General features: G+C 41.7%; 1 protein-coding gene across 1 annotated transcript in view; it reads left to right on the top strand.

Moving 5' to 3' along the window:
- The window catches only part of TMA16 (translation machinery associated 16 homolog), a 142,739-nt gene that overhangs the window by 112,194 nt on the left and 6,081 nt on the right, over positions 1-24,464 (top strand). Inside the window, exons 5-6 of the mRNA XM_068269398.1 lie at positions 4,583-4,731; positions 12,172-12,214. Coding sequence (XP_068125499.1) covers positions 4,583-4,731; positions 12,172-12,214 — 192 coding nt within the window. The remainder of the gene's footprint in view (positions 1-4,582; positions 4,732-12,171; positions 12,215-24,464) is intronic.

Raw genomic sequence — 24,464 nt, 5'->3', positions numbered from 1 at the left:
GGGCTAAGGGCCCATCCATCAGATGAAGGCAGATAAACAGGTTGACAGAAACAATTTAGTGGAGAAGAGTCAGACTCCCCAGCTCCAATCTCAGCAGGGGAGCTGACACGTAGCCTGCTGTCCCCGCTTCAAAAGAGCAACTCACCCAGAAATGACCTAGATGTATATAATATTCCATAAACTGCTATATGTGTCATATTTCCTGTGTTGCCAGGCTGGCAGGCCATCCAAACTCACAAGGCATGCCGGGCCAGGCCTGGCGCTGGTACTGAAAAAGTTTCAGAACATTCTGAGGAAAAGGCTGCCAGTTAGGCAGTTCGAAAGTGCCCCGATGATACCACAGGAGTCCCACCCTTCATGTTTGGTATCGGGGTGCTGGGTAAATCAGGACGGACCTGAAAATGTTAGTAAATCTGCCCTGACCTGTACGGTTCTGTGAGATAGAGCCCATATATGGTTAGATATGATTTCTGGTCCCCAGGACAATGGGAGGACTCATCTCATATTCTAAGGGGGTGTGTGGCTCCCGCCCTCACTCCCTCCTACTGGATCAGGGGCATAAGAATGGCAGAGGACCCAAACTCAGGGTCCTCCACTTTGAACATTATCCGGATTACATCTTTGCCAGCTTGAGGACATGCTGTGACCTGGTTTGTTTGGACTTTGCTACTGAACTGAAACCAAAAACTTTATGAGTTTTCCCAGAAGGTCATATTTCCACGATCTCTAAGTATTTTCTCCCTTTTTATTTTCATACTGGCTATTAACCACTTCACAACTGAGGGGTTTTACCCCTTGAGCACCAGAGCAATTTTCACCTTTCAGCGCTCCTACCATTCATTCGTCTATAACTTTATAATTACTTATCACAATGAAATGAACTATATCTTGTTCTTTTCGCCACCAATTAGGCTTTCTTTAGGTGGGACATTATGCCAAGAATTATTTTAGTCTAAATGTGTTTTAATGGGAAAATAGGAAAAAATGTGGGGGAAAATTTATTATTTTTCAGTTTTCTGCCTTTATAGTTTTTAAATAATGCATGCTACTGTAATTAAAATCCATGAAAATTATTTTCCCTTTTGTCCCGGTTATAAAACCGTTTAAATTATGCCCCTATCACAATGTTTGGCGCTAATATTTTATTTGGAAATAAACGTGCATTTTTTTCAGTTTTGCGTCCATCCCTAATTACAAGCCCAAAGTTTATAAAGTAACTGTGTTATACCCTCTTGACATAAATATTTTAAAAATTCAGTCCCTAAGGTAACTATGTATTTTTTTTAATTGTCTTTTTTTTTTTTTTAATTACAAAAAAAATAAATAAATTGGGGAGTGTAGGAGGTAATGAGTTAATTTTTAGTGTAAAAGTTATGTATTTGTATATAAAAAATGCTTTAGTCTGTAGTTTTACTATTTGGCAACAAGATGGCCACAGTAACTTTTTGTATATGCGACCTGCAAGCGTACAGGAAGTACGCTTGCAGGCAGGGTTAGGAGGCTGGGAAACTGTTTTCTTCTAACAATGATCGCTGCTTTTCGTAGAAGCAGCTGATCATTGCGGGGGGCAGAGATCAACGAACGGGAAAGGATTTTCCCGTTCATTGATCTCCAGGCGAGCGGGCGGCGGCGTCCACGAGCGCTGGGGCGCGCGGACCAGCGAGCGGGAGCGGCGTCAGGTACGGATTTCTCCGTCCCTTGGTGTTAACAGGGTGGAACAAGGGACGGAGAAATCCGTACCGCTGGGGGTAAAGTGGTTAATGTTTCTATAATTGTTGATTTTAATCATTTTCTGTATATATTAATTATTTATGTTGTTTTTCTAATAAACGACGCTAACCGTCCTTTATTGATCCAGCTACCCTGCTATTCAGCCGCACAAACTGAACCCGGGTCTCTGAAGAGTCGCTACTATTGTCGCTAGCTATACAGAATAGAGTGTGTTTAACCGTTTTTATTTGCAGGTCTAGACTCAGCCAGTCAGTGGGCTCCACTCTCCCATGGTAACAGGTGGTGGCAGTTATACCCTGAAATAGTGTGTAATTTGTAATTACCGTAACTCACAGGCTCCCTTCTAGTCAGTCTGCTGCCAAAATTCCAGCGGTTTCTGCGCTCCAATTGCGACCACAGCTTGCATGGTCTGTGTGCTGAAACCGATTGGAAGGCATTTTGCGGTCTGGCCACTAGAGGTCCTGTGACAGGTACATAGGTTTTTTTCAAGCATAAATACCGTATTTGTCGCCGTATAAGACGCACTTTTTCTCCCCAAAAAATGGGGAGAAAAAGTCCTTGCGTCTTATACGGCAAAGGCAGGGAATTCCCAACTTCCGAACACCCGCCGATACGAACCGCCGACCCGCCGCCATGTTGGGGATTCCCTGCCTTTTTGTCCGCTTCCCCCTTGCGTCATCAGTACAAGCTGACACAAGAGCAAGGAGTAGCGTGGAGACCGATGTCTGCATTCACCGCTGGCGCTTGGAAGGTAAGCTGCCACCATACATTCCAGCACAGGGAGGGCCAGGAAAGACGAGGGGGAGGGAGAGGAGGCTAGTGGGGGTAGCGCGGAGGTCTTACGTTGCCGTGGGAGCATTGATTAGGTAAGTTGCGGCTATCTATGCTCTGCAGCACTGGGGACCAGGAGATGCATGGGGGGGCATATCGGACACATGGGGGGCATATTGGACACGCTGGACAGACACGCTGGACAGACACGCTGGACAGACACGCTGGACAGACACGCTGGACAGACACGCTGGACAGACACGCTGGACAGACACGCTGGACAGACACGGGACAGACACGCTGGACACACGGGACAGACATGGGTTACACAGGAGCACACATCAGGACACATGGGGATACACTAGGACACCATTTGGGCTAGAACATGTACAAGACGCTCCTGGAACATGGACGCACCAGGTTTAGTATGTATATTTTTTTTTCCCCTGGTTTTTGCCCTCTAACCTGGGTGCGTCTTATATTCCGGAGCGTCTTATACGGCGCGAAATACGGTACATGTCATTAAGATGCCTTAAGTGAAACAAAACCTCTAAATGGGGTGGAAGGTTGTTAGCTGAGATAAAAATCCTTGTTTACACCATGTTACCACCTGGGAGTTGGACAGTCACAGAGGCATTGTAAATTCTGAGTTCACAAGTTTAGCTATATAAACCATATAACTATTTAAACGGTTTTATGCACTATATACATAAAATGTTATTTTAAAAGGAAGCCAGAATATTAACCATTGCTATTGTTTTTGCTTTGCTATATCTTGAACTGCTTTCTTTGACTTTAGTTATATAAAGAATATGGAGGTGAAGTTAATTTCTTGCTTGCCTACAAAAAAAAAGATAGAAATACTATCTTCTTGGCTACAGTGCTAAAACTTTGGCTATAGTTAATTAGCAATTACTTGCATTGAACAGCCATTAGCTTTGTGCTTTTAATTGTACTGGGATATGTCCTGAAAAAATCCATTGAGTGTTGAGACATTGGTGCGGACCGTCCTTCCTTCCTTCCTGTTCTTGCTGGGTTTGGCTGCCTGTGATCCAGCACTGTCTCACGGGGTAAAGTGAAGCGGTAACCCCTGCTTTTCATCGAACAGCCATTCAGATGTTCTGATTTCCTTATATGCACACTTGTTCCTGGTCTGAGATTAAAGCACATCTGAAGTGTGAGGGATATGGAAGCTGACATATTCTTTTTCCCTTTTAAACAATGCAAATTGTTTGGCTGTCCTGCTGATCCTCTACCTCTAATACATTCAGCCACAGACCCTGAATAAGCATGCAAATCAGGAGCTTTGAGTGAAGTCCGACTGGATTTGCTGCATGCCAGTTTTAGGGTTGTGATGCAGACACTATTGCAGCTAAAGAGATCATCAGGACTGCCAGGCCACTGGTATTGTTTAAAAAGAAATATTGCAGCCTCCATATTCCTCTCACTTCAGGTTCCCTTTAAGAAAGCATGGCAATCACATCATTAGTGTTAGACAAACAGCATTTTAAAGGACAACCAACGAAAAAAACAACTATTTTATTTTATACGCTGTATTAGGGTTCACATTATGACTATTGCTGAGGGCACTTAATTTATTCCCACAGTTCTCTCTGCTTTGAAATCATCCTTCACTCCTCAGACAGCTCACACATGTACTTCACTGTGTTCTCCTCACAGCTTGTAGGAGAGTCTGAGGAAAACAAGCTTATTAGAGGAGGTAACAGGTAGCTAGATGAGCTGTAATATTTCTGTAATCTACCTAGCAGTCAGCGACTGTATACACCAATCCTGATGAGAATTGCCTAGTAGAAGTAAACTAGTGAGTCAGGAATGGGCAGGCACAATTTATGCCTCGGCCAGAGTATCACTCCATACACAACGAAGGGAGGCAGTGTCAGAAAAATGAACATGGACCAGTTATATGATGATAACCTGTAAAATGTTTTCACATGATAAAGGTTACTGCATAATGTTGCTTTACATGATTTGAACATTGGGTCGCTTTGTCTTTGACCTAGATTGTGCTATTTGTATGACATGAAGGTGATTTTCAGACTCCTTTTCTCTAACATTACAGCTATTTACATCGGTTCGATAACGAGTTAGAGCAAATTGAACTGCAAAACAGCATCAAAGGTAGACAAGCAAGGCAGCATGGGTCCCGCGAGAATGTCATTAAACAGACCATAGAGCGTGAAAGAAGACAGTTTGATGGCTATGGAATGGGTATGTTTTTCTTTTATCATATTGTAAAAGTCATGTAAATTCTGGACATATTTTTTTTAATTATTTGTGCACAGCTATGAGTGTATTTATAAATAAGAAGCAAACCTTGAAGTTGACTCTCTATCTGTTTCTGTAAGTTCCACCCTCAGGCCACGCCTCTTCTTTTCCCCATTACTTCTTCCTCAAGTCAAGTCTTTCCTTTCTGCACGTTTCATTTACCCCTTACACCCTTTCCTCTGGGCACCAGCATGTGCTTATGTGCCGCTACTACATCTTCAGGGTCTAGAAACCTTCCCAGTCCCATTAAATACATGGATTTGGACCACGTTCGCACAATGCAATTTGCTGAATTTCTGAAACTTGTTCATAACAGATACCATACAGTTTATCACGATAAACAATAACGATTATTCACATAATACACAATGCAATACAATGAACTGTTGAAATTCACTGCAGATCCTCTTTTCATTTGATATAGAATGAGGGCAATATATTGTACACAATGCACGCCGCAACACTGAGGTGTTACGATGCTCGGCATGTAGTGCAAATAGCTGCATCTAACTGGCCTGCAGTAGTCTTGTAGCAGTCATAGTTAATGTTGCTGAGTTAGAAACAATTTTTCTTTTTGACATATTTTGTAGCATTTTTTTTGTTTATTTTCATACCCATTTCTATCTTTAATTCTGTCAGTTAAATTCCCTAACAGTACTTTAATTTAAACGTTGTAATTTTCTGGTTTGATAATATGACACCATCCATCCATGTACGCTAACAAAAAATGAGTGCTATATTATTATACAGCAATATCTCACAACATTAATAAAGTAGTAGTGGCGTTTGTCACTTTTTTTTCTATTGTGCATTTTTTCTACTTGAAGTGTAACAATAAATTAACATTTTAATGGTAAAAATTGGGAAGAAGAGCTTATAAATTAATTTTCAGCACTTTATACATGAGAAAGTATTAAAAAGTAAGAAGTAATACCAAACTTATTTGGAGTATTTCCTTGCTTGTTGGAGGAGTAGAAAGTGCTTCATAAATAAAATATCTCCAGTGAGAAAACTCAGGACAAAACATACCGTATGGGGGCATGGACCCAGAAGTGGGCGTGGTTATATAAGGTTGCTAAGTAGCAATTTCTTTGTAATGGCCCTAAGGTTTGTTTCCCATTATATCGTCTCTATTATGGTGTCACTATTACATTACACCATTACATTTGTCTGTCTTTTTAGAACCTCTTTTAATTAGTCCCCTATTGTACTTCCTTCACATGTAATGACATTGCTTACACAGGTAATTCAAGTAAAACACCACTTTAGTTGAGAAAGAAACTCCGTGCCTTCAGTTCAGTTATAAACATTGCTAAGATTAATGGCAAACATTCCTCAGTATTCCTGTATGTTAACATTCATAGATTCTCGGAGGAAACGCTCAAATGAATAAGTTGGTAGCAATACATTCTGTTTCATTATACTGGTCAAAAAGATAAATGTTTGGAAACAACATGTTTTTGTATTCCCAAAGTACATCAGAGAGATTTTTCACTCTTAATGATGACAATTCTTCATTTCACAATACGGTAAAGTGAACCTTTGGAGGAGTTCACCATTTTTCTTGCTAAAATATTAGCTTGCCTCTATCCTTACTTGTTTGCACCATGCTCAAACAGCTTCCTGATGCATAGGAAGAGACGATGAAGTACGACTGCAGAAAGTATGTACAATTAAACACGGCATTGCAGTAGCATCTTTTCACAAACCTCTTCACTCTGAGCACACCTAAGCCTGTGCAGCTGCCCCTTTCAGTAAAGCCAGCAAGCCTAATACTGTCATTATTTGGACAAGGTTATACCCCAGGCATGTAAATGGTTCATGATTGTTTATCTACATTCATTGAAGCAACCAATGCTCTGCTATGTAATGTAATATTTTCAAAGAGACTATTAAACTTTTTTTTTTTTTTGTTAGATAACGCTTCTCTTTTAGGAAAAATACCACAAGGCTATAGTCTAGAAAATATAACTTTACTTCAAAATAAGGGATCGCCATTATACATTCTGCTAACAACAAAAAATGTCATCAATTGTGTGCTAAAAAGAATAAATAGCAGAATACAATTTATTGAAAAATGCAAAAAGAAATTTAAAAAAATGTGGCTAAAGTCTAGTCTGTCACGTCACAAAAACATTATATACAATATCGAGTGTTATAAGTAGTGACAAAGGTGTTGCTAACTACGGCCATAGTGAAAAAAACTTAAACTGCTCCAGTTCATAGGGTGTAAACAACCTGTAGAACTGCAGTTTTTAATCTTGATGGATGGTAGAGATGTGTTTTATTGGTTTGTGGAGAAAACGGTTTTTGTTTTGTGTTTTATTGTAGCTTAGTGTGGTTAGCAGTACCCACTCCGCTATACTGAGATGGGTTTGTTTGCATTCTTGATGAAAATGGTAAAGAGAGAGAACGAGAACATAATTACCAGTTGATAACTCTTTTCTGGAGAATGCACTAGATAACCTTTTCTATGTTTATACATAATAAATGGTTTTGACTTTTCACTTTCTTTTATGGATGTGAAGAGGTGATGCTTCCTTGATTCACTTTAAAAACTATATATACAATAAAGTCAGACATAAACATGAACACAGCAGCTTGTCAGTCGTATATTGGAAGTGAGACACCTAAAAACCCAACCATTCGGCCAGTTTAATGATGTGCAATAAAAAAGTTGTCAGAGCAGTTGTAAAATGTTTTTTCTATAGTAAAAGAAACTTTACTTTCCCTACAAAAAAAGTTAAGTTATTTTTTCTGCAGTAAAGAAAAAGTCTAGCTAAATGCACAAGACTGAAATGCATCCTAGTTTTTTTTGGCTTTTTACTTTTATACTCGTGGTGGCACCAAATACCTGGTTGTGCAGGCAGCCAGAGGGATGCCTGCCACCTCTAGGATAGTGGAAACGTTTGCCTTTTCCTCCATGGCTGCTGATTGTTACCTAGAGTATTATGGTATAGCTTGTTGCGTATCCCCCATCTGACCAGAATACAGTATGTCTGGGAACCCTAAACTGCATAAGCAGGATTGTTACATGTTTGCCACTTAACCCAAATGTGAAAAACCGTAGTGGTACAACCCTTTAATGCTCCTTTAACATATGCTTATATTTGTCAAAGCTGTATAAAATTATATCACAATAATATTTACCAAAAGTAGAATGAATCACTTTTTACCATTGTTTTGTTTCCTTTTTAAGAAAGCAATACTTTCTTTCAAAAATAACATAACGTCTCAACATTTTGATAAATTGACCCCCATGTTGTAATACCTTTACCAAGAATTCATACAGTGATAATCTTAAAAGGTTCAAATAAACCTTTTTTTTTTTTTACACTTGTTCTTAGGCTACACTCCTATGATTTTATGCCATAAGTACAAAGTAGATTTTTTTTTTTCCTTTAATGGAATGTCACCCAGTGTGTAGTAAGTAAAAAAATGACTCAGAAAGTATGTTACCCAATCCTGACCTTTCATGGAGTCTTGTTAATTCAGTCATCCATCTGTTTTCAGCTAAAAGCCAATATTACCCAGAAGAGAGTCTTTGATTTAAGCTTTGTGCTACAAAACCTCACTTCAGGGATTCTTGCTTATTCTGATTTCTTACAACTCGTAATTCTTATAATGAATATAAACCAAATTCATGTTATATCCATGCATTTACTTAAATGACAAGGCATTAGAAATGCTTATTAGTTATTTAAAGCTGACCTCCAATGACTTACATATTCACTGGGTTCTCCTGTTCTGTAAAGTAATAATCACCTGTCGTGCCTCCTTTTTGTAAATCACCCCTGGGGCTGATGTCAGCAGACTTTCTGTGCCCCCAATTTAAAACGCTGCTTGTTTTCTGTACTCCAGAGAGAGAAAATTGTGTTTTTTAGGAGGGGGTGGAGCTATGCACCGGAAGTCAGCAGACACGCAGCTCAGGGGGATTTGCAAAAAGAAGGCATGGCAGGTGATTACAACTTTACAGAACGAGGGGACACAGTGAATATGTGATATTCACTGGAGGTCCATGTTAAAGCAGTACGATCAGCCATACTATGCCAGGGAAAAAAAAACACATATATAAGTAGATAAATACTTGAGCTACTTACATAACATATGTATTATACTGTCCACGTTTTGATTTCAGTGAACGTTATATAGTAAATGAAGAGAATTCTGTTCCTGGTGGGGGCCATGTCTTTTGCCCACAGTTAAGGCTAACTCGTGATGTCATTTCTGCCCTTTTTTTTTTTCGTCTTCTCCAATCGCTGATTCGCCTCAGCCTTGCTTGTAAACACAAATGAGTAGGGGATTAGGTTTCAGATAAGCAGCTAGCAGGGAAATAAAGGGAAGAGGAGGAATAGATTATAGATAAAAAGAACCCCCAGCATGCAATTCTTTGGCAACGACTACTAAAGAGCCAGTGCTCCTTAAGTATGTGATAACTCCAAATCATAACAGCAGAAAACGTTTTGAAAGTTTTGATTGCGGTAATAGCATCTTTATCACTTAATACACTCAGACCAGTTGCTGTTGAAATTTGATTTTTATGGTGACGCTTTAAGATGATTTGTCATGATTTAAAAAAAAAAAAATAAACCATAAGTTGCCTGTTAGACGCATCTTATGGCTCCTTTTTTTGTGTGTCTCTCACCAGGAATAAGCATGCTGCCACTGACATTATATGTCTTTTTTTGTTACTAGACGCATACACTTCTCGGTGGTCTCTCCTAGCTGTATATATACGATTGCATACGTTTAAATATGTGATGTCATTTATATCAGTGATGTCATACAGTACATGCACTTACAGCCAGGCTCTTGTAGACAGCCCAGACAGAGTAAACAGAGTAGCATGGCTGTATCTTTACCAGCATTTTATGAACTTTACAAAAAATATATTTGCATATTCTTCTGAACCTGTTCTATCTCACTGCGTATGTCTTAGGATACTTTCACACATCCAATTTTGATTGCCTAATTTTACCATCTTCTTGTAGTATAAGAGCTTATCTATACAACCTGCTCAGAGGGGAGCATCTGTGATTGCTTCTTACTTGCTCCCTTTCATTATTTTTTCTTTGTCTTGGTTGTCTTCCTTCCTCTGCTTTCCTTATGCTGAGTAACTATTATAGTGATAGGTAAAAGTAGGAGTGAGGGATGCTATTACAATTCATAGTGGAAGTGCCCAGAGCTCTATTGTCTATAGGTTATGAACTAGCTAGGATGTTAGATGTTATCACGGATCTATGGTGGAAACGCCTGACAGGTGAAGAACATGGAGAGGTAGGTAGTAGATGCAAGGAGAAACAAAGTGTGATCCTGGAGAGATAGCGTAGCTGAGTATGGATAGTTAGCTTAAAGAGGAACTGTAACGACAAAACGTCCCCTGGGGGGCACTCACCTCGGGTGGGGGAAGCCTCCGGATCCTAATGAGGCTTCCCACGCCGTCCTCCATCCGTCAGGGGTCTCGCTGCAGCCCTCCGTGCAGCGGTGACGTCAATATTTACCTTCCCGGCTCCTGCGCAGGCGCTCTGACGGCTGTCGGCGCCGAAGTAGGCGGAAATACCCGATCGCCGTCGGGTCTGCTCTACTGCGCAGGCGCAAGTTTCCGGCGCCTGCGCAGTAGAGCGGACCCGACGGAGATCGTGTATTTCCGTCTATTTCCGTGCTGAAAGCAGCCACAGCGCCCCCGCTGGAGCCAGCAAAGGTAAATATTGAAGCTACAGTCGGCTCTGTCACCGGCTGTTCGGAGGGCTGCAGCGAGACCCCCGTGGGACAGAGGACGGCGTGGGAAGCCTCATTAGGATCCGGAGGCTTCCCCCACCTGAGGTGAGTACCCCCCAGGGGAGGTTTTTGTTGTTACAGAGTCTCTTTAAGAACTTCCAGGTGAAAGCGGGCCTATTTTGCACCCCTCACATGTTTAATGTATTGGAATGACTGTGTTTGTTTAGGACTTTCTTTTTGTATTTCAAAAATGGAAAATAAAGAATATTTAAAAAAAAAAATAGACCTAGTTAATACAGTACTATATCACACTCTATGTACTGTACATGCCATGAGCGCTGTATTAAATGTTAAAATACAGTAGTTGAAAGTACACTTACCTTGGGGGAGCCGTGGAAGCCAGTCTTTAATCACCTGAGGACCGCAGTGTTAAACCCCGTTAAAGACCAGGCCATTTTTCTTGAAATTGGCCATTGCAGCTTTAAGGCCTTGCTGCAGGGCCACACAAGTGATTCCCCCCCCCCCTTTCTCCCCACCAACAGAGCTCTCTGTTGGTGGGGTCTGATCGCTCACCCAGTGATTTTTTTTTTTTTTCAAATATTTTTTTTTACCACACCCGCCCTCTCTCCCCCCACCAGCCAATAGATGTGATCGGCTGTCATAGGCTTCAGGGGATCACCTCTGATCCCCTGGAGGGGACAGCCAGGTCACACGGCTGTCCCCAGTACAGCTCTGCTGTAGATCGCAGCGTTGTACAAGTTAATTAGACAGCGGTTTCGCCGTCCAACAGTCTGAGCGGCGATCGCCGCTGGGAGACTGAAGGGATGCGCACGTAGCAGCGCGCACGATCTCCTGCTAGCCCCGTAGAAAGCCGTTCACGCCAATCGGCGTGGAGCGGTCCTGGGGCTGCCGCTGCGTTCACGCCAATTGGCATGGAACGGTCGGCTAAGCCTAGCGGAGCCCGCAAACAGCCTAAGAAGTTATCCTTTACCACTGTGAGGACTGATGGCTATTTTTGCTGGTTAGTTGAGTTCCAGAACTTTAATGGAAATGGTTTGTCAGTCTGAAGAAATTCCTTCTGCTCTTTTATGATTGGTTGATCTTGGAACATTTCCCTTCTGTAAAAAACACTGGTGGCAAGTAGGGGTGGTCAGTGACATGCAAATAATTCCACGTTGATAAAAAAATTATCGAAATTTTGTCTGCAAATGTATATGGCTTGATAGTAGACCAATCAAATTTTACTTTGGCAAGATTCGATTGGTCCATTTTCATCCTGCATACAATTGCATACACAATATGCATAATCCTGTCATTCCTTAATTTTAATTATTTTGCTAATTGAACAATTTGTATGAATCTGACATTTTAGACCTCCAAGCCATGGCAGGGGGGTTAACTCACTCTTGTTGCCGTCTCTGGTCGTTGTATTCCATGTCATGTTCCTTTATTCCGATGCTTCCACCTTCAAAGCCAGAAACAGGAAGCATCATAGTGACATGGAATGCGACTGCCAGAGGCAGCAACAAGGGGGGTAAACTGTCCCTGCCACTGCCTGAAGTAGTACCTAAATTCCTAGTGGTCAATGGTCATGAAGTACATGTTGGTCTATACTGTCTTATTTGGGGATGAGTTGCTTACTATTACACCTTTTCTGTTTTTCAGAGATACCAGATATTGTGAATTCAAAACATCTGAAAACATTCAGGTAATACAGCTTTATTGTTCAGTCTTAACACCCTCCCTTTACCCTAACCTCAACCCTAAATGCCCACTTCCCTTCTTTTAGTTTTACTTTAAAAAGTTGGTACCCAGGGCTATAAGGACCTAGTAAATTGCATCTGAAATATATAGTGGCTAAACGGTGGAAAAATGTTACTTCACTATACCCAAAAAAATAATGATCTTGACCCTTGTAGAGGCTCTCAGTGACTAATTTGGCTGTCGGTAGCCAGAGCTAGAATTGGCAAACAAAAAACAAAAAAAAAGGTAATATGGCTGCCAGCAATAGCTGCAGCACAAATTACACATCCTAACAACTTTTTAGGTAATCAGTAGGGGAATAGTTTTTTTTTTTTTTGTACAATGGGCAGGAGTTTAGCAGGAGTAGACGTCTTTTAGCTTAACCTTGTTCCCAAATGTAGCAACTGCATTTTTGAATGTACCTGCTCCAATTCCATCCTAAATCCGTATTAGAGATGGGTACTGAAATGTTCATTTTTTTTCTGACTTGCAAGCACAAATAATGCATTTATATGCAGCTTGGAATTGGGTCAATCTAAATCGATAGGAAGTGCATTTGATATGCCGATTTCAAGGCTTGGCCCAACTTCCAAAGGCATTACATTGCCCATCTCTAATCTGTACCTCTCTAGTAGATTTTTGGCATGGTAGTTAAGCTAGTCAAGGCATACTATTTTATGAAGTCTAACACTGTAGCATCTAATTAAACAAAGAAAATCTAGTATATGTTAAACATTTTACTTATTATAGATTTTTACTTCTGATTTTCTTCCATTTATGCTTGCTCTGGAACAAATACAAGAGCCTATTTAACTGTTCAGCGGCATGCAGAGTGGTACTTCAATGGCTAGTTTAGTCATCTTTAGTCATCACTAGTGTTCCTAACTTAACCAAGAGTTACCATATCCTAATGTTCTCATCTGGTTTTGGTTTTTTTGTTTGTTTTTTCAGCTACAGCAGTTGCCTTTGACATCTTAAAAATTTGTAGGTTAATTTTATTTCCACCAAACTGGCCCGGGGTTCTGCTCCCCTCTTAGGAAACATAAATAATTCAATGTGCTCTGTAAAGGTGGCTACTAATGATACAATTTGCTGAACGCTCGTTTGCGAACAATTCTTTCCAGAAACTATCGAAATTGATCGTTTGGGATCACTAATGGACAAAACTCTCCTAACCGATCGGATGAATGAAAATTATATGAAAATTGAATCGATTCCATTAATCCGATCGGATTGGTTAGGAGATAATTCTCCATTAGGGGTCCCAAACAATAATTTCCGATCGTTCATGTGAAGAATCATTCGTAAACGATCGTTCAGCACATTGTATCAATAGTGGACTCCTTAAAGCCAATGGTTACCAATCTAAAAATAAAAAAGTCAGATACTCACCTAAGGAGAGGGAAGGCTCGGTCCTAATGAGCCTTCCCTCTTCTCTCCCGGTGCCCTCGGTGCTGCGCTGGCTCCCCCGTTCACGTCCGCCGCAGGGACTTCGGAGGTCTTCGGGAGCACTCGGACTTCCGAAGACGGGCCGATCCATACTACGTATGCGCGAGTGCGTCATAGAGGGCGCATGCGTAGTATGGAGCGGCCCGTCTTCGGGAGCCCGAGTGCTCCCGAAGGCTTCCGAAAGCTCCCTAATGCTGCGGAAGTGGCAGTATTTGACCTAACTGGTCGAATACTGCTACGAGGGATCCTGCGCGGGACCGGGCACCGGGAGAGGAGAGGGAAGGCTCATTAGGACCGAGCCTTCCCTCTCCTTAGGTGAGTATCTCACTTTTTTATTTTTAGATTGGTAAACATTCACTTTAAGGCATTGCAAAACAAAAAAAAATGCAAGTACGGTACTATTATTATAAGTGACGGTTTTCCCTGTAGTGTGTTGTAGAACTCCATACCTACATGAAACTTGGTGTAAACTATACCATCCTCCAAGCCACATGCTTTTATATTGTTTACAGCTTCTGCTGGTGTTCCTACTTCTGCTGCAGCCCCTCTCACCCTTTCTTGAATTATGTAAATATGGTGTGTTTGAAAGAAGATACACAAAATACAAATGCCATGTTTTGTGATTGGCGACATAAAATTATCGCTGTACTGTATGTCAATAGTAGGGATGGTCGATGAGATGGAAATATTATGCAAATGTATGCAGCTTGAAAATGTACCAATTTAATTTCTCCTTGGTGTTATTTGATTGGTCCACAGCAACCTGGAACTTTTTGCATCTTTTGACCATCCCTAGTCATTATCAGAGCTTACCATTTAATTCTGTTAGAGAGGTTTCTCAGTCCTTTTCAGTGCTCCTGATTCCTCTTTTCTTTACCCTGATTTTTTATTTTTTCCTTTTTTCAACTTTCTTTTTATTATCATTTTTTAAGAAAAAATACAAAAAAGAGAACATTATGCAAATATTATATATCACATAAAAGAACAATTCACTTGATAATGACCGAACAACATAATAATCATGTGCAGTAAAAGTAGGTACTGGCGGAGAAGATGACAAACTCAAAAAATTCTTTTGTCATTCAGCAAATTCAGATAGACAAAAATTTTGCTAAATAAGGAGTGCAGCCCACTCGGACCAGGGATCCCAAATTTTGTTGAGTGGTTTCCCTAAAAGTAGTGGTGAGCTTTGCCAGGTCTTAGTCAGCAGTGTTTTAGAGGCGTTACATATTTGGCGAAGAAGATTATTTTGATGTTTAGACAATTGAGGGCATTGTGTTTGGAAAAAGCCGACCACGGGTCTGGGTAGATCTGCACTCCCAGTACCTCTGAGGCTAACAAAAAACTCCATGTCAAGAAGTCAGCAACCACCGGGCAATGCCACCAACAGTGTGCCTGCTCTGCAGGAGCATGCATTCTCGAAAACAAAGGTCCAAGGGGACAAGGCCCCATTTGGCTAATTGAGCCGGTGTCCTAAACCAGTCATATGGTATCCTATAACTGTGTTCCTTGGTGACAATATTTGCTGAAGAGCTTCCCAATGCCTCAGAAATGGTCGCCCATTCATCATCCCATGAGGCATTCAGTCTATCTTGCCACTTCATCATAGCTTGTGCCTGTGTTTTTAGTACCATAGGTCATATGTCATATTGATTTTTTCTGCTCCAGTAGATCACTCATAATATTGTAATTTTTTAGTTTATTTTTTATTTAGGTGTTCAAATAGCTGGTTACTTAATGTGGTCTAACACCCAGCATTTCAACTTTGCTTTAAAAGATTGCTTACAGCTTAGAAACTATTATGCCAGATTTTTTTATTTTTTTTTAGCAGAAATTCACTGAATGGATTAAACATGACATTTTAGTGCTGCATTTAGTTAGAAATCCTACTCCATGCTTAGGTTTAGTTACAAATGTATCTATTTACAATGTAATAAACAAACACCTCTCCGAGAGAACAAAGAGGGCTTCCCGGTTTGCATTCCGAACAAAGATAAATTTGTAACTAAAGCTAAGCACGGATGCGGATTCCTAGTTAAATCCAACACTAAAATGTCATGTTTAACCCATTCAGTGAATTTCTGTTTAAAAAAAAATCTGGCATAATAGTTTCTAAGCTGTAAGCAATCTTTTAAAGCAAAGTTGTAATTCTGGGTGTTAAACCGCTTTAAATAGGGAAACAAAAAGGGAGACAGGTCAAATGAGGACATGTACTAGAGAAACCATAATAATAGAGATGCATTGGAAACATATAAAATATGCTGTTTGATTACGCCAACTACATCATTCTTTTTAACTAACCTGACACCTGAGGAAGGGCAACGCCCAAAACATGTCGTGTGTACCTGTGTGCTTCCAATGCAGTTTGATTCCTGAGCCGTTTGTGTGCCGTCTCCAATTTTATTGGTGGCAGGAGTGGTGTCCCTGCTGGATGCTGGCACTGGCAATCTGAGCTTCTTTGCATAGGTCGGGTGGAAAGTGTGTGATTTTCTTCTGTGCATTTTTTTTCCATTTCAAGCTTTTATTGGCCAATGAAAAAGTAAACAACATAATACAGCATTACAGCATTATATGACATATAGGCAGAATTATTGCATAGTGTACATGTCAAGGAAGTTACAAAACATACAAAGAGCAAGACATTTGAGACATCGGATGACTCAATACTACGATAAAAGATTTAAATATAGTAACAATGGCGGTATATTAATGTGTAATATTAAGTCATAAGCTGTGTGAAGTAACTCCAGCCTAAAAAAAAAAAAAACAAAGAAAAACAAAGCCATTCGACTATATAAAAATTAAATTGCAAGACAAGACGCGTTGCAGGGTCTCCTATTAAAATAAAAAGGAGTGGGAAAGGAGAAGAACAAAAAAAAGGTAGGGAGAAAGAGGTGGTGGAGTAAGAACCATATTGTGATTATCAGTTGTCAGAAATTAATACTTTGCATTTTTCTGAGTATCTGAACATTTCCCAACCAGCCCAGATATATGTAAATTGTTCTGTTTTATCTTGTGAAAGAAGAATGGATTCTTCAAATTGTGCCACTCTGCTGAGTTTAGAGAGCCACTGAACGATAGTGGGAGGCTGCTGTTTCTACCATAGACAAGGAATTGGGGCCCTTGCCGCATTGACCATGTGTGGCAGAATTTATTGCTTATCATTTTTAACTGAAAAAGGACCTGAGTGAAGAAGGAAAAATTCCGGGGTCATGGGGACTTTTTAAAAGGAAATCTCTTCTGTTAATTTTTGGACTTGTCGCCAAAAGTCTTGCAAATTTAGGCAACTCCAGAAGACGTGGAGCAGGTCATCTTTCCCCGCACTACATCTTCCGCAGCTGTCTGCCAATCCTGGAATGAATTTGCTAAGGAGAGAAGGGGTTTTGTACCAGTGAGTAAGGATTTTGAAACCTTGTTTCTGCAAAATGACATTGAGAGTCACTTTGTGGTTTAAAGCCCAGATAGCCTGCCACTGCTCATCAGTGAGCGATCTGCCCAAAGTCTGCTCCCATTTAGCTTGGTTAGACAATGTTTGAGGTGCGTTCTCTATTACAAGCCACTCATAGAACCAAGATACTGTGTGTCTGTGAGGGCCTGAGCTAGATAAGAATAGTGCAAAGGTCGAGAGTTTTCTAGTGAGTTGGATTTTACGTAAAGAGTCACCTAGGAAGCTCTGTAGTTAGGCCCAGATGGGGAACTTCTGAGATAGAGCTACCGGTAATTGTTTGAGTGCATGGTAGGGTTTTAATGAATTCCCAGACATGAAGTCCTTGAATCTAGGGATCAGACCTGGTAATCATCTATTTGGGAATGATGAGTAACAACCAGGAGGGAAGGTAGGGTTGTGATTAATCTGTGTCATTGGGCCTATCAAAGAGGAGGCTTTGTTTTGTCTCATGAGAAGTCTCAGTGTTTCAGTAGTAGCGGAAATCAGCGGGATGGATGTTTCTTGTTTCAGTAAATCAGTGTCCACTATCCAGGGAACCATGGCAACATTCAGCGAGAGTAGAGCTTGTTCTATGTAGACCCAGTGTTTAGGTGTTGAGGCATCACACCAATCGGATAGGCGACTAAGGACTGCAGCTTGATGATACTTGTAAAAGTCTGGTAGCCCAGCGCCTCTTAGCATTTTAGGTAATGTGTGAATGGACATTTTGAGCCTTGGCTTCTGTTTCCCCCATACAAACCTGCTTACATGTGCTTGGATGTTTGCTATAAATTGTTTTGGAAGACAGATTGGGAGAGTCTGGCAGACATAATGAAAATTAGGTAAAAGGTTCATTTTAATCGAGGCTATACGTTCAAACCAGGATAAATGCGGTTTATCTCCCCAGGATTTTAGGTCTCAGATCAAAGAAGCTGCTAAGGGGGCAAAGTTAAGATCAAAAAAATGTTTTAAATCCGAGGAGATATAGATTCCTAGATATTTAATTGAATCGGTCGCCCATCGGAAGGAAAAATTAGCTTTGCATTGTACAACTTCAGAAGAAGTTAGGGTGACATTGAGAGCTTCTGATTTGAAAAAATTGATTTTAAAGTTAGGTTTGAGGAGGTTGGCAGACTTTCGATCTAGGAAGTTGGGAAGAGTTACAGCTGGGGACCTAAGGAAGAATAGTAAGTCATCTTCAAAAGCAGAGACCTTGAATTCCTTATTGCCTATTAAGATTCCTTTGATCGAAGCATCAGCCCTAATCATATTAAGAAAGGGCTCCAATGTAAGAATGAAAAGCGGGGGAAAGGGGGCACCCCTGCCTGGTGCCATTTGAAAGGTCCAAGGATTGGGGCTAAAGACCATTCACTTTAACTTTGGCTCAGAGGTTATTGTATAGGATTTGGATCCATGCTAGTAATTTTGGGGGGGGATCCTCAGTCCCCGAAGAACCATAAACATGTAGTCCCAGAAAATGCAATCAAACGCCTTTTCTGTGTCAGTAGAAAGCATCATTCCCGGCATCAAGGGTTTATGCATGTAAGAAATGATGCCTACTGCCTTCATAGTGTTATCTCTGTAAGGTAGCAAGGGAAGAGAAAGCACAGAAAAGTCCGGGAACGACTTTACCTTCCTATATTTGAAGTGATACAAATAGAAATTGATACATACTCTAATATAGTACTATTACTGCAATGACATAATCTAGACCGGGCGCCTCCTACTTGTGTTAAATATAGTGTTATCTCGTCCCTCCCTCCCGGGCACGAACCCCGACTGGTCAGATGCCACAATATCTGAAATAAAAGGAGTGAGTCTGTTAGCTATAATTTTGGCAAAGAGTTTTGTGTCTATATTAAGCAAAGATATAGGCCTATAACTAGCACATAGATTTGGATCTTTGCCCTCTTTTGGGATTACTGCAATATGCGCCTCCAGGAACTGCTTGGAGGAGCTGTGCCCAGGAGAGAGGGAGTTGAATGCATCTACAAAAGGGTCGGCTAACAAACCCTTGAAAATCTTATAATACTGAGTAATTAATCCATTGGGACCCAGGGATTTCCCTGGTTTCATGCCTTAAGTGCTGCCAAAAATTCTGAAACCGTAATAGGGGCATTAAGATCAGCCGCCTCTTCTTCTGAACATTTTTGGAGGCCATATTTCATTACAAAGTCTTCCAACAGGTTTTTCCTGGACGGAAGAGAATTGTTTGAACTTGCAGCATGGTTCTGATTGTAAAGGCAGGGATGCATAGTACAACCTGAATTCCTCTGCTATGTCTTCCGAAGAGAGGCGACTGGTCTGATTGGATGAGGTGATAGATTTAATGCAACATGTTAGTGCCTGTTTGCGTAAAGCTCTCGCCAGATATTTACCACATTTGTTCCCTGTTTCATAGAACACTTTTTGACATGAAAAGAACTTCCTTTTGACCCTAGTGTTTAACCTTCCTGGCGGTAAGCCCGAGCTGAGCTCGGGCTATGCCGCGCAGGAGGATATCTCAGCCCCTGGTGGGGCGATTTGCACCATTCAAAGTGCTGTGCGCGCAGGTAGCACTTTGCTAGCCGCGCGCACAGCTGGATCGCCGCCACTCTGCGGCGATCGCCCGCACGCAGCGGTGGAAGAGGGCCCCCTGCCAGAGCCCTGCGCTGCCCGGACCAATGAGTTCCAGGCAGCGCTATGGGCTGGATCGGAGGCGGCTGACGTCCATGACGTCATTCCGATCGTCGACAGGAGAAGCCAAACAGGGGAGCGCGTAATATACGCGTTCCCCTGTTTGCTATTGATGCCGGCGACAATCGCACTAGAGGGACACATGCGCCCTCTAGTGGTGTTTCATGTAGCTACCACTCTGGTAGCTTTACATGAAACCAAAAAAAAAAAATTTTTAAAAATGGATTTCTGCCTATTTGGCAGAAAAGAATCAACCGCCAGGAGGGTTAAGAGCGAGGCCAAAGCAGAACAAGCATTTATTAGATCATGCAGGGTTTGCGCAGCCAAGGATTGTTTGTGTATAGATTCCAAAGCTTGTATTTTAGATATCAAGGAGTCAACGTTTCCTTGATGCTCCTTTTTTATCTTATCCCCTAATCGAATCAGGTAACCTCTAATTACTGGCTAGTGAGCTTCCCAGGTGACCATATCACTTGTGTCAGGGCGTTTGTTTTTAGTGAAATACGAGTCAATTCTACATCTAAGTTTCTTTTGATGTGTTTTATCGCTTAGTAGGTATGGGTTCAGCCTCCAACACCACGTCCTCTGGATTCTCTCGGGGAACTGCAAGACAAGAGATATGGGAGCATGATCTGATAGGGTCTGGACCCTTATTTCTTCTGAACAAATTAGGTGCAAGTCCCTTTGTTGGATAAAGAAATTGTCAATACAGGTATATTTGTTATGGACTCCAGAAAAAAAAGAGTAGTCTTTAGTGGTCGGATGTAGAGTTCTCCAAGAATCAACCAGAGGTATGCTATCTAAGCGCTGCTTCACAAATTTAAGAGCTGTATAGGGCCGCAAAGAAGCTCCATTTGATGTGTCTACCAGTGGGTTTAAGGGGAGGTTTAGGTCTCCACCCAGAATTACTATACCTGCTTGAAAGTCACCTAATTTAGTTAGCACTGAAGCTATAAAGGAGGGTTGTTTAGAGTTTGGGGTGTATATGTTAGCTAGTGTAAATGTACAACCCCCGAGTTGCCTTTAACAAACCGATATCTGCCCTCTGGATCCTGTTCAATATCAGAGGTAACAAATTCTAGGTTTTTGTGCATGCGAATGGATACCCCTTTAACTTTACCTTGGTCACTTGTTGCGTGGTAAATCTGTGTGTACCTATGGTTTTGGAGTTTAGGAATCTGGTTACTTTTGAAATGGGTTTCCTGAATAAAACCTATCATTGCTTGTTATTTATGGAGAAAGTCTAGTAGCGATGTACGTTTTTCCGGGATATTGAGACCATTGATGTTTAAGTGAACCTTAAGCCAGAAAAAAATAATGAGTTTTACTCACCTGGGGCTTCTACCAGCCCCCTGCAGCAGCCCTGTGCCCTTGCAGCCACTCACTAATCCTCTGGTGCCCCGCTGCCAGCTAGTTTTGTTTTTGCCGACAGGCCCGTCAGGACTGGCCACGCGTAGGTTTTTCCGCATTCCCGACTGTAATTAGTGCTATTGCGGGCCGCAACGCGTACAAAAATATGCGTTGCCGCATATCTATGTGTTCGTAATGAGGGAACGCGTATTTTTGTACGCGTTGCGGCCCGCAATAGCGCTAATTACAGTCGGGAATGCGGAAAAACCTACGCGTGGCCAGTCCTGACGGGCCTGTCGGCAAAAACGAAACTAGCTGGCAGCAGGGCACCAGAGGATTAGTGAGTGGCTGCGAGGGCACAGGACTGCTGCAGGGGGCTGATAGAAGTCTCAGGTGAGTAAAACACATTTTTTTTTCTGGCTTAAGTGTCCCGTTAAGTGACAAGATCTTCCATCTTAAAGGAAAACTAGAATCTGAGCTAGCTTGTTGTGTTTTAGTAGTAGCCATGATCACCACTCCAAAAGAGAGAAAAAAGAGAAAGAGACCCCAGCAACACGTCTCGTAGAGGTATATTTTATGTTCAGATAAATATCTAACACCCAGCTCAAAAAACCTGGATCGAGAGGCAATCATAACAGAGAATGGAAGAAGGCTGTGAAATCCTAAGTTTTTAAAAACTAGCAAGGTCTGAAAAGGCGCACTAATAGATGCAGTCCACACAGGTAGACACAGCTGTGCCTTACCGTGAGTCACGTGGATTAATAAGTCAGATGACAGTAGTCAACTGCTGTGGGGTAGTGTTTAACACAAAAAGAACAAGACAGAACTATCCGGTTCTATCCCCAGAGAACTAGATTGAAAGCACGTGATATGCAAAGTTTGTGCAACTGTTCAGGAGCTAAGACATGAATTATAAAAACCCACAAACATTATTATTACCTAAAACATAATAATTAACCAAAACGAGTGTTCCGTCCCTAATGTAACCCTGCACAATACATGTTACTCAAATGTGCTTCTCACCCACTCATCTAGGCAGGTTGATGGTCAAAACAGCTATTGCAATAATAATCATTCAAACTGCAAGTATGATTTCTCCAAACTGTGTTTAAGCCGCCATTTTAAGTGCGAACCTTGAGCAATTAAGAGCTCCTCAAGAGCTCCTCAATCAGACTTATTGGTTATAAACCCCCAAATACCATTTACATGGCTAAGCAAGCAAGATAATGCAATTGAGACATATATTCCAGTTAAACATAGTGCAGCATTAAGCATCAGTATTATATGATATAACATAAACTCTTTCACTGTAGGTGCTTCAAGCATTTAAACTAGGTAGAGACTTAGCAAGTATTTGCGTGGGAAAAGGGGGAGAGGTATATCTTTCAGACGGGGCTCATCCAGTTTGGGTTTATTGTCTCTAGAGGATTGAGAACTCTCAAAAATGCTGATATGTGATGAGGGCGGTAGTTCAGCAGGCAGGGATAGTGTTTTGGAGGTCTGATAAAACAGATGAACACAATAGGGAGGACATATGGAAACAAGATAGTCATTGAAGAATGCGTAACTTGAAGAGAATATACTCGCCCATCATCTAGCTATCATCACTGATCGGTCACCGGACCCTTGTGAAGGTGACTCCGGGGGTGAGAGAGAAGAGGTTGACTTAGGCATTTTAAGCAGTTGAAAGCCTAAGTGTTACATCTGTTTCCCTTCTGAGGAGGCTCTTCACATTGCTTAGCTCCTCAGGTAGTTGGAATTCCGCATACCACTCTGGGAGCTTAGGGGACTGTACATCAAAGGTTTGGCAGAAAGCGGGTAGATCAGCCGATGTGCGTAAGATTGCAATTTGATTATCCTCCATCGCTGCCAATGTGAATGGAAAGCGCCAATTATATTTAATTCCTTTGTCTCTGAGTAATTGGAGTAGAGGTTTCAGGGCCTTGCGATTAGCTAAAGTGATCGGTGATAAATCCTGGAAGATAGCAATTTGATCATCATTGAATTTAATTTCATACCTGCTCTCTAGCTGCTTTGGAGATAGCTGCTTTCAAAGGAAGAGATTGTAGGCAGCATATTACATCTCTAGGCGGCTCGTTATCGTTACCTCTAGGGCGGAGTGCCTGATGCGCTCGTACAAATTCAATATGATCTTCCTTAGGCTTTTCCAGCAGACCGTTGAAGATTGCAGTTAGGGCAGGAACGATCTGGTCAGTTAGGAGAGACTCCGGGAGGCCTCTAACTCGCAGATTGTTCCTTCTTCCTCTAAGTCCTCAATGCGTCTGTTAGCTTCAATCAGCAGCGTATTGTAAAGGGATATTGCATTCTTAGATGCATGTAGTATGTCGTCTCTCTGGCTTCCAGCCTTCTCTATGGCGTGCAGCCTCGAGGAGATGTCAGCCACATCCTCCCTTACTTCGGCGATTGTGTCTGTTAAGGCCGCCTAAATTTATTTTGCTAGGTCTCTTATATCCCCCATTGTTGCAGTGGCTGGATAGTGTAATGGTTAAGGGCTCTTCCTATGACACAGGAGACCAGGGTTCGAATCTCGGCTCTGCCTGTTCAGTAAGCCAGCACCTATTCAGCAGGAGACCTTAGGCAAGTCTCCCTAACACTGCTACTGCCTATAAAGCACGTCCTAGAGGCTGCAGCTCTGGCGCTTTGAGTCCGCCAGGAGAAAAGCGCTATATAAGTGTTTGTCTTTTTGTCGTTGTTGGAGCCCTCGACCTACCCTCTTGAGCTTTCGGGTTGGAGTTGTCGTTCGGGCGTGGGGGAGAGGGAGCCGTCTTCTCCGGCGCCATTTTTAAGGCCTGCGCAGTCAGATTCTTGGACTGCTGTGACCGGAAAATCTCCAGTATATTTTTCCCACTTGATGTCTGACTGTCTCCTGAGGATCTTGTCTGTATCTGGGACGGAGTATTTCTTCTCATTGTGCATGTAAGGCGCAGAAAGCATTAGTTCTCTGGGGATCCGTGCTCTAACAACGTCCATCCATCTTGGATCATTGTCAAGCCACGACCCCTGTGCAATTTTTAACTAACCCTTGCCATTAACACGTTTTTATTTATTATTTTTATTAAAATGCTATAAATTAAAAATACTATAATTTAAAAGGGACCTACAGTAGCTAAAATGTTAAAACTGCGCTGGTCCTTAAAGTAAACATCCAAGGTAAAAAAAAAAAATCCACTTACCTGGGGCTTCCTCCAGCCCGTGGCAGCCATCCTGTGCCCTCGCTGCAGCTCCGGAGGCTCCCGGTCTTCTCCCCTGGTCGGCCTCTTCTGCGCTCCACGGCGTGGGTCACGTGGTCCAG

Source organism: Hyperolius riggenbachi, chromosome 1, assembly GCF_040937935.1.
Source record: "Hyperolius riggenbachi isolate aHypRig1 chromosome 1, aHypRig1.pri, whole genome shotgun sequence".
Classification (NCBI taxonomy): domain Eukaryota; kingdom Metazoa; phylum Chordata; class Amphibia; order Anura; family Hyperoliidae; genus Hyperolius; species Hyperolius riggenbachi.
This window is presented reverse-complemented; position numbering and strand designations above follow the sequence as displayed.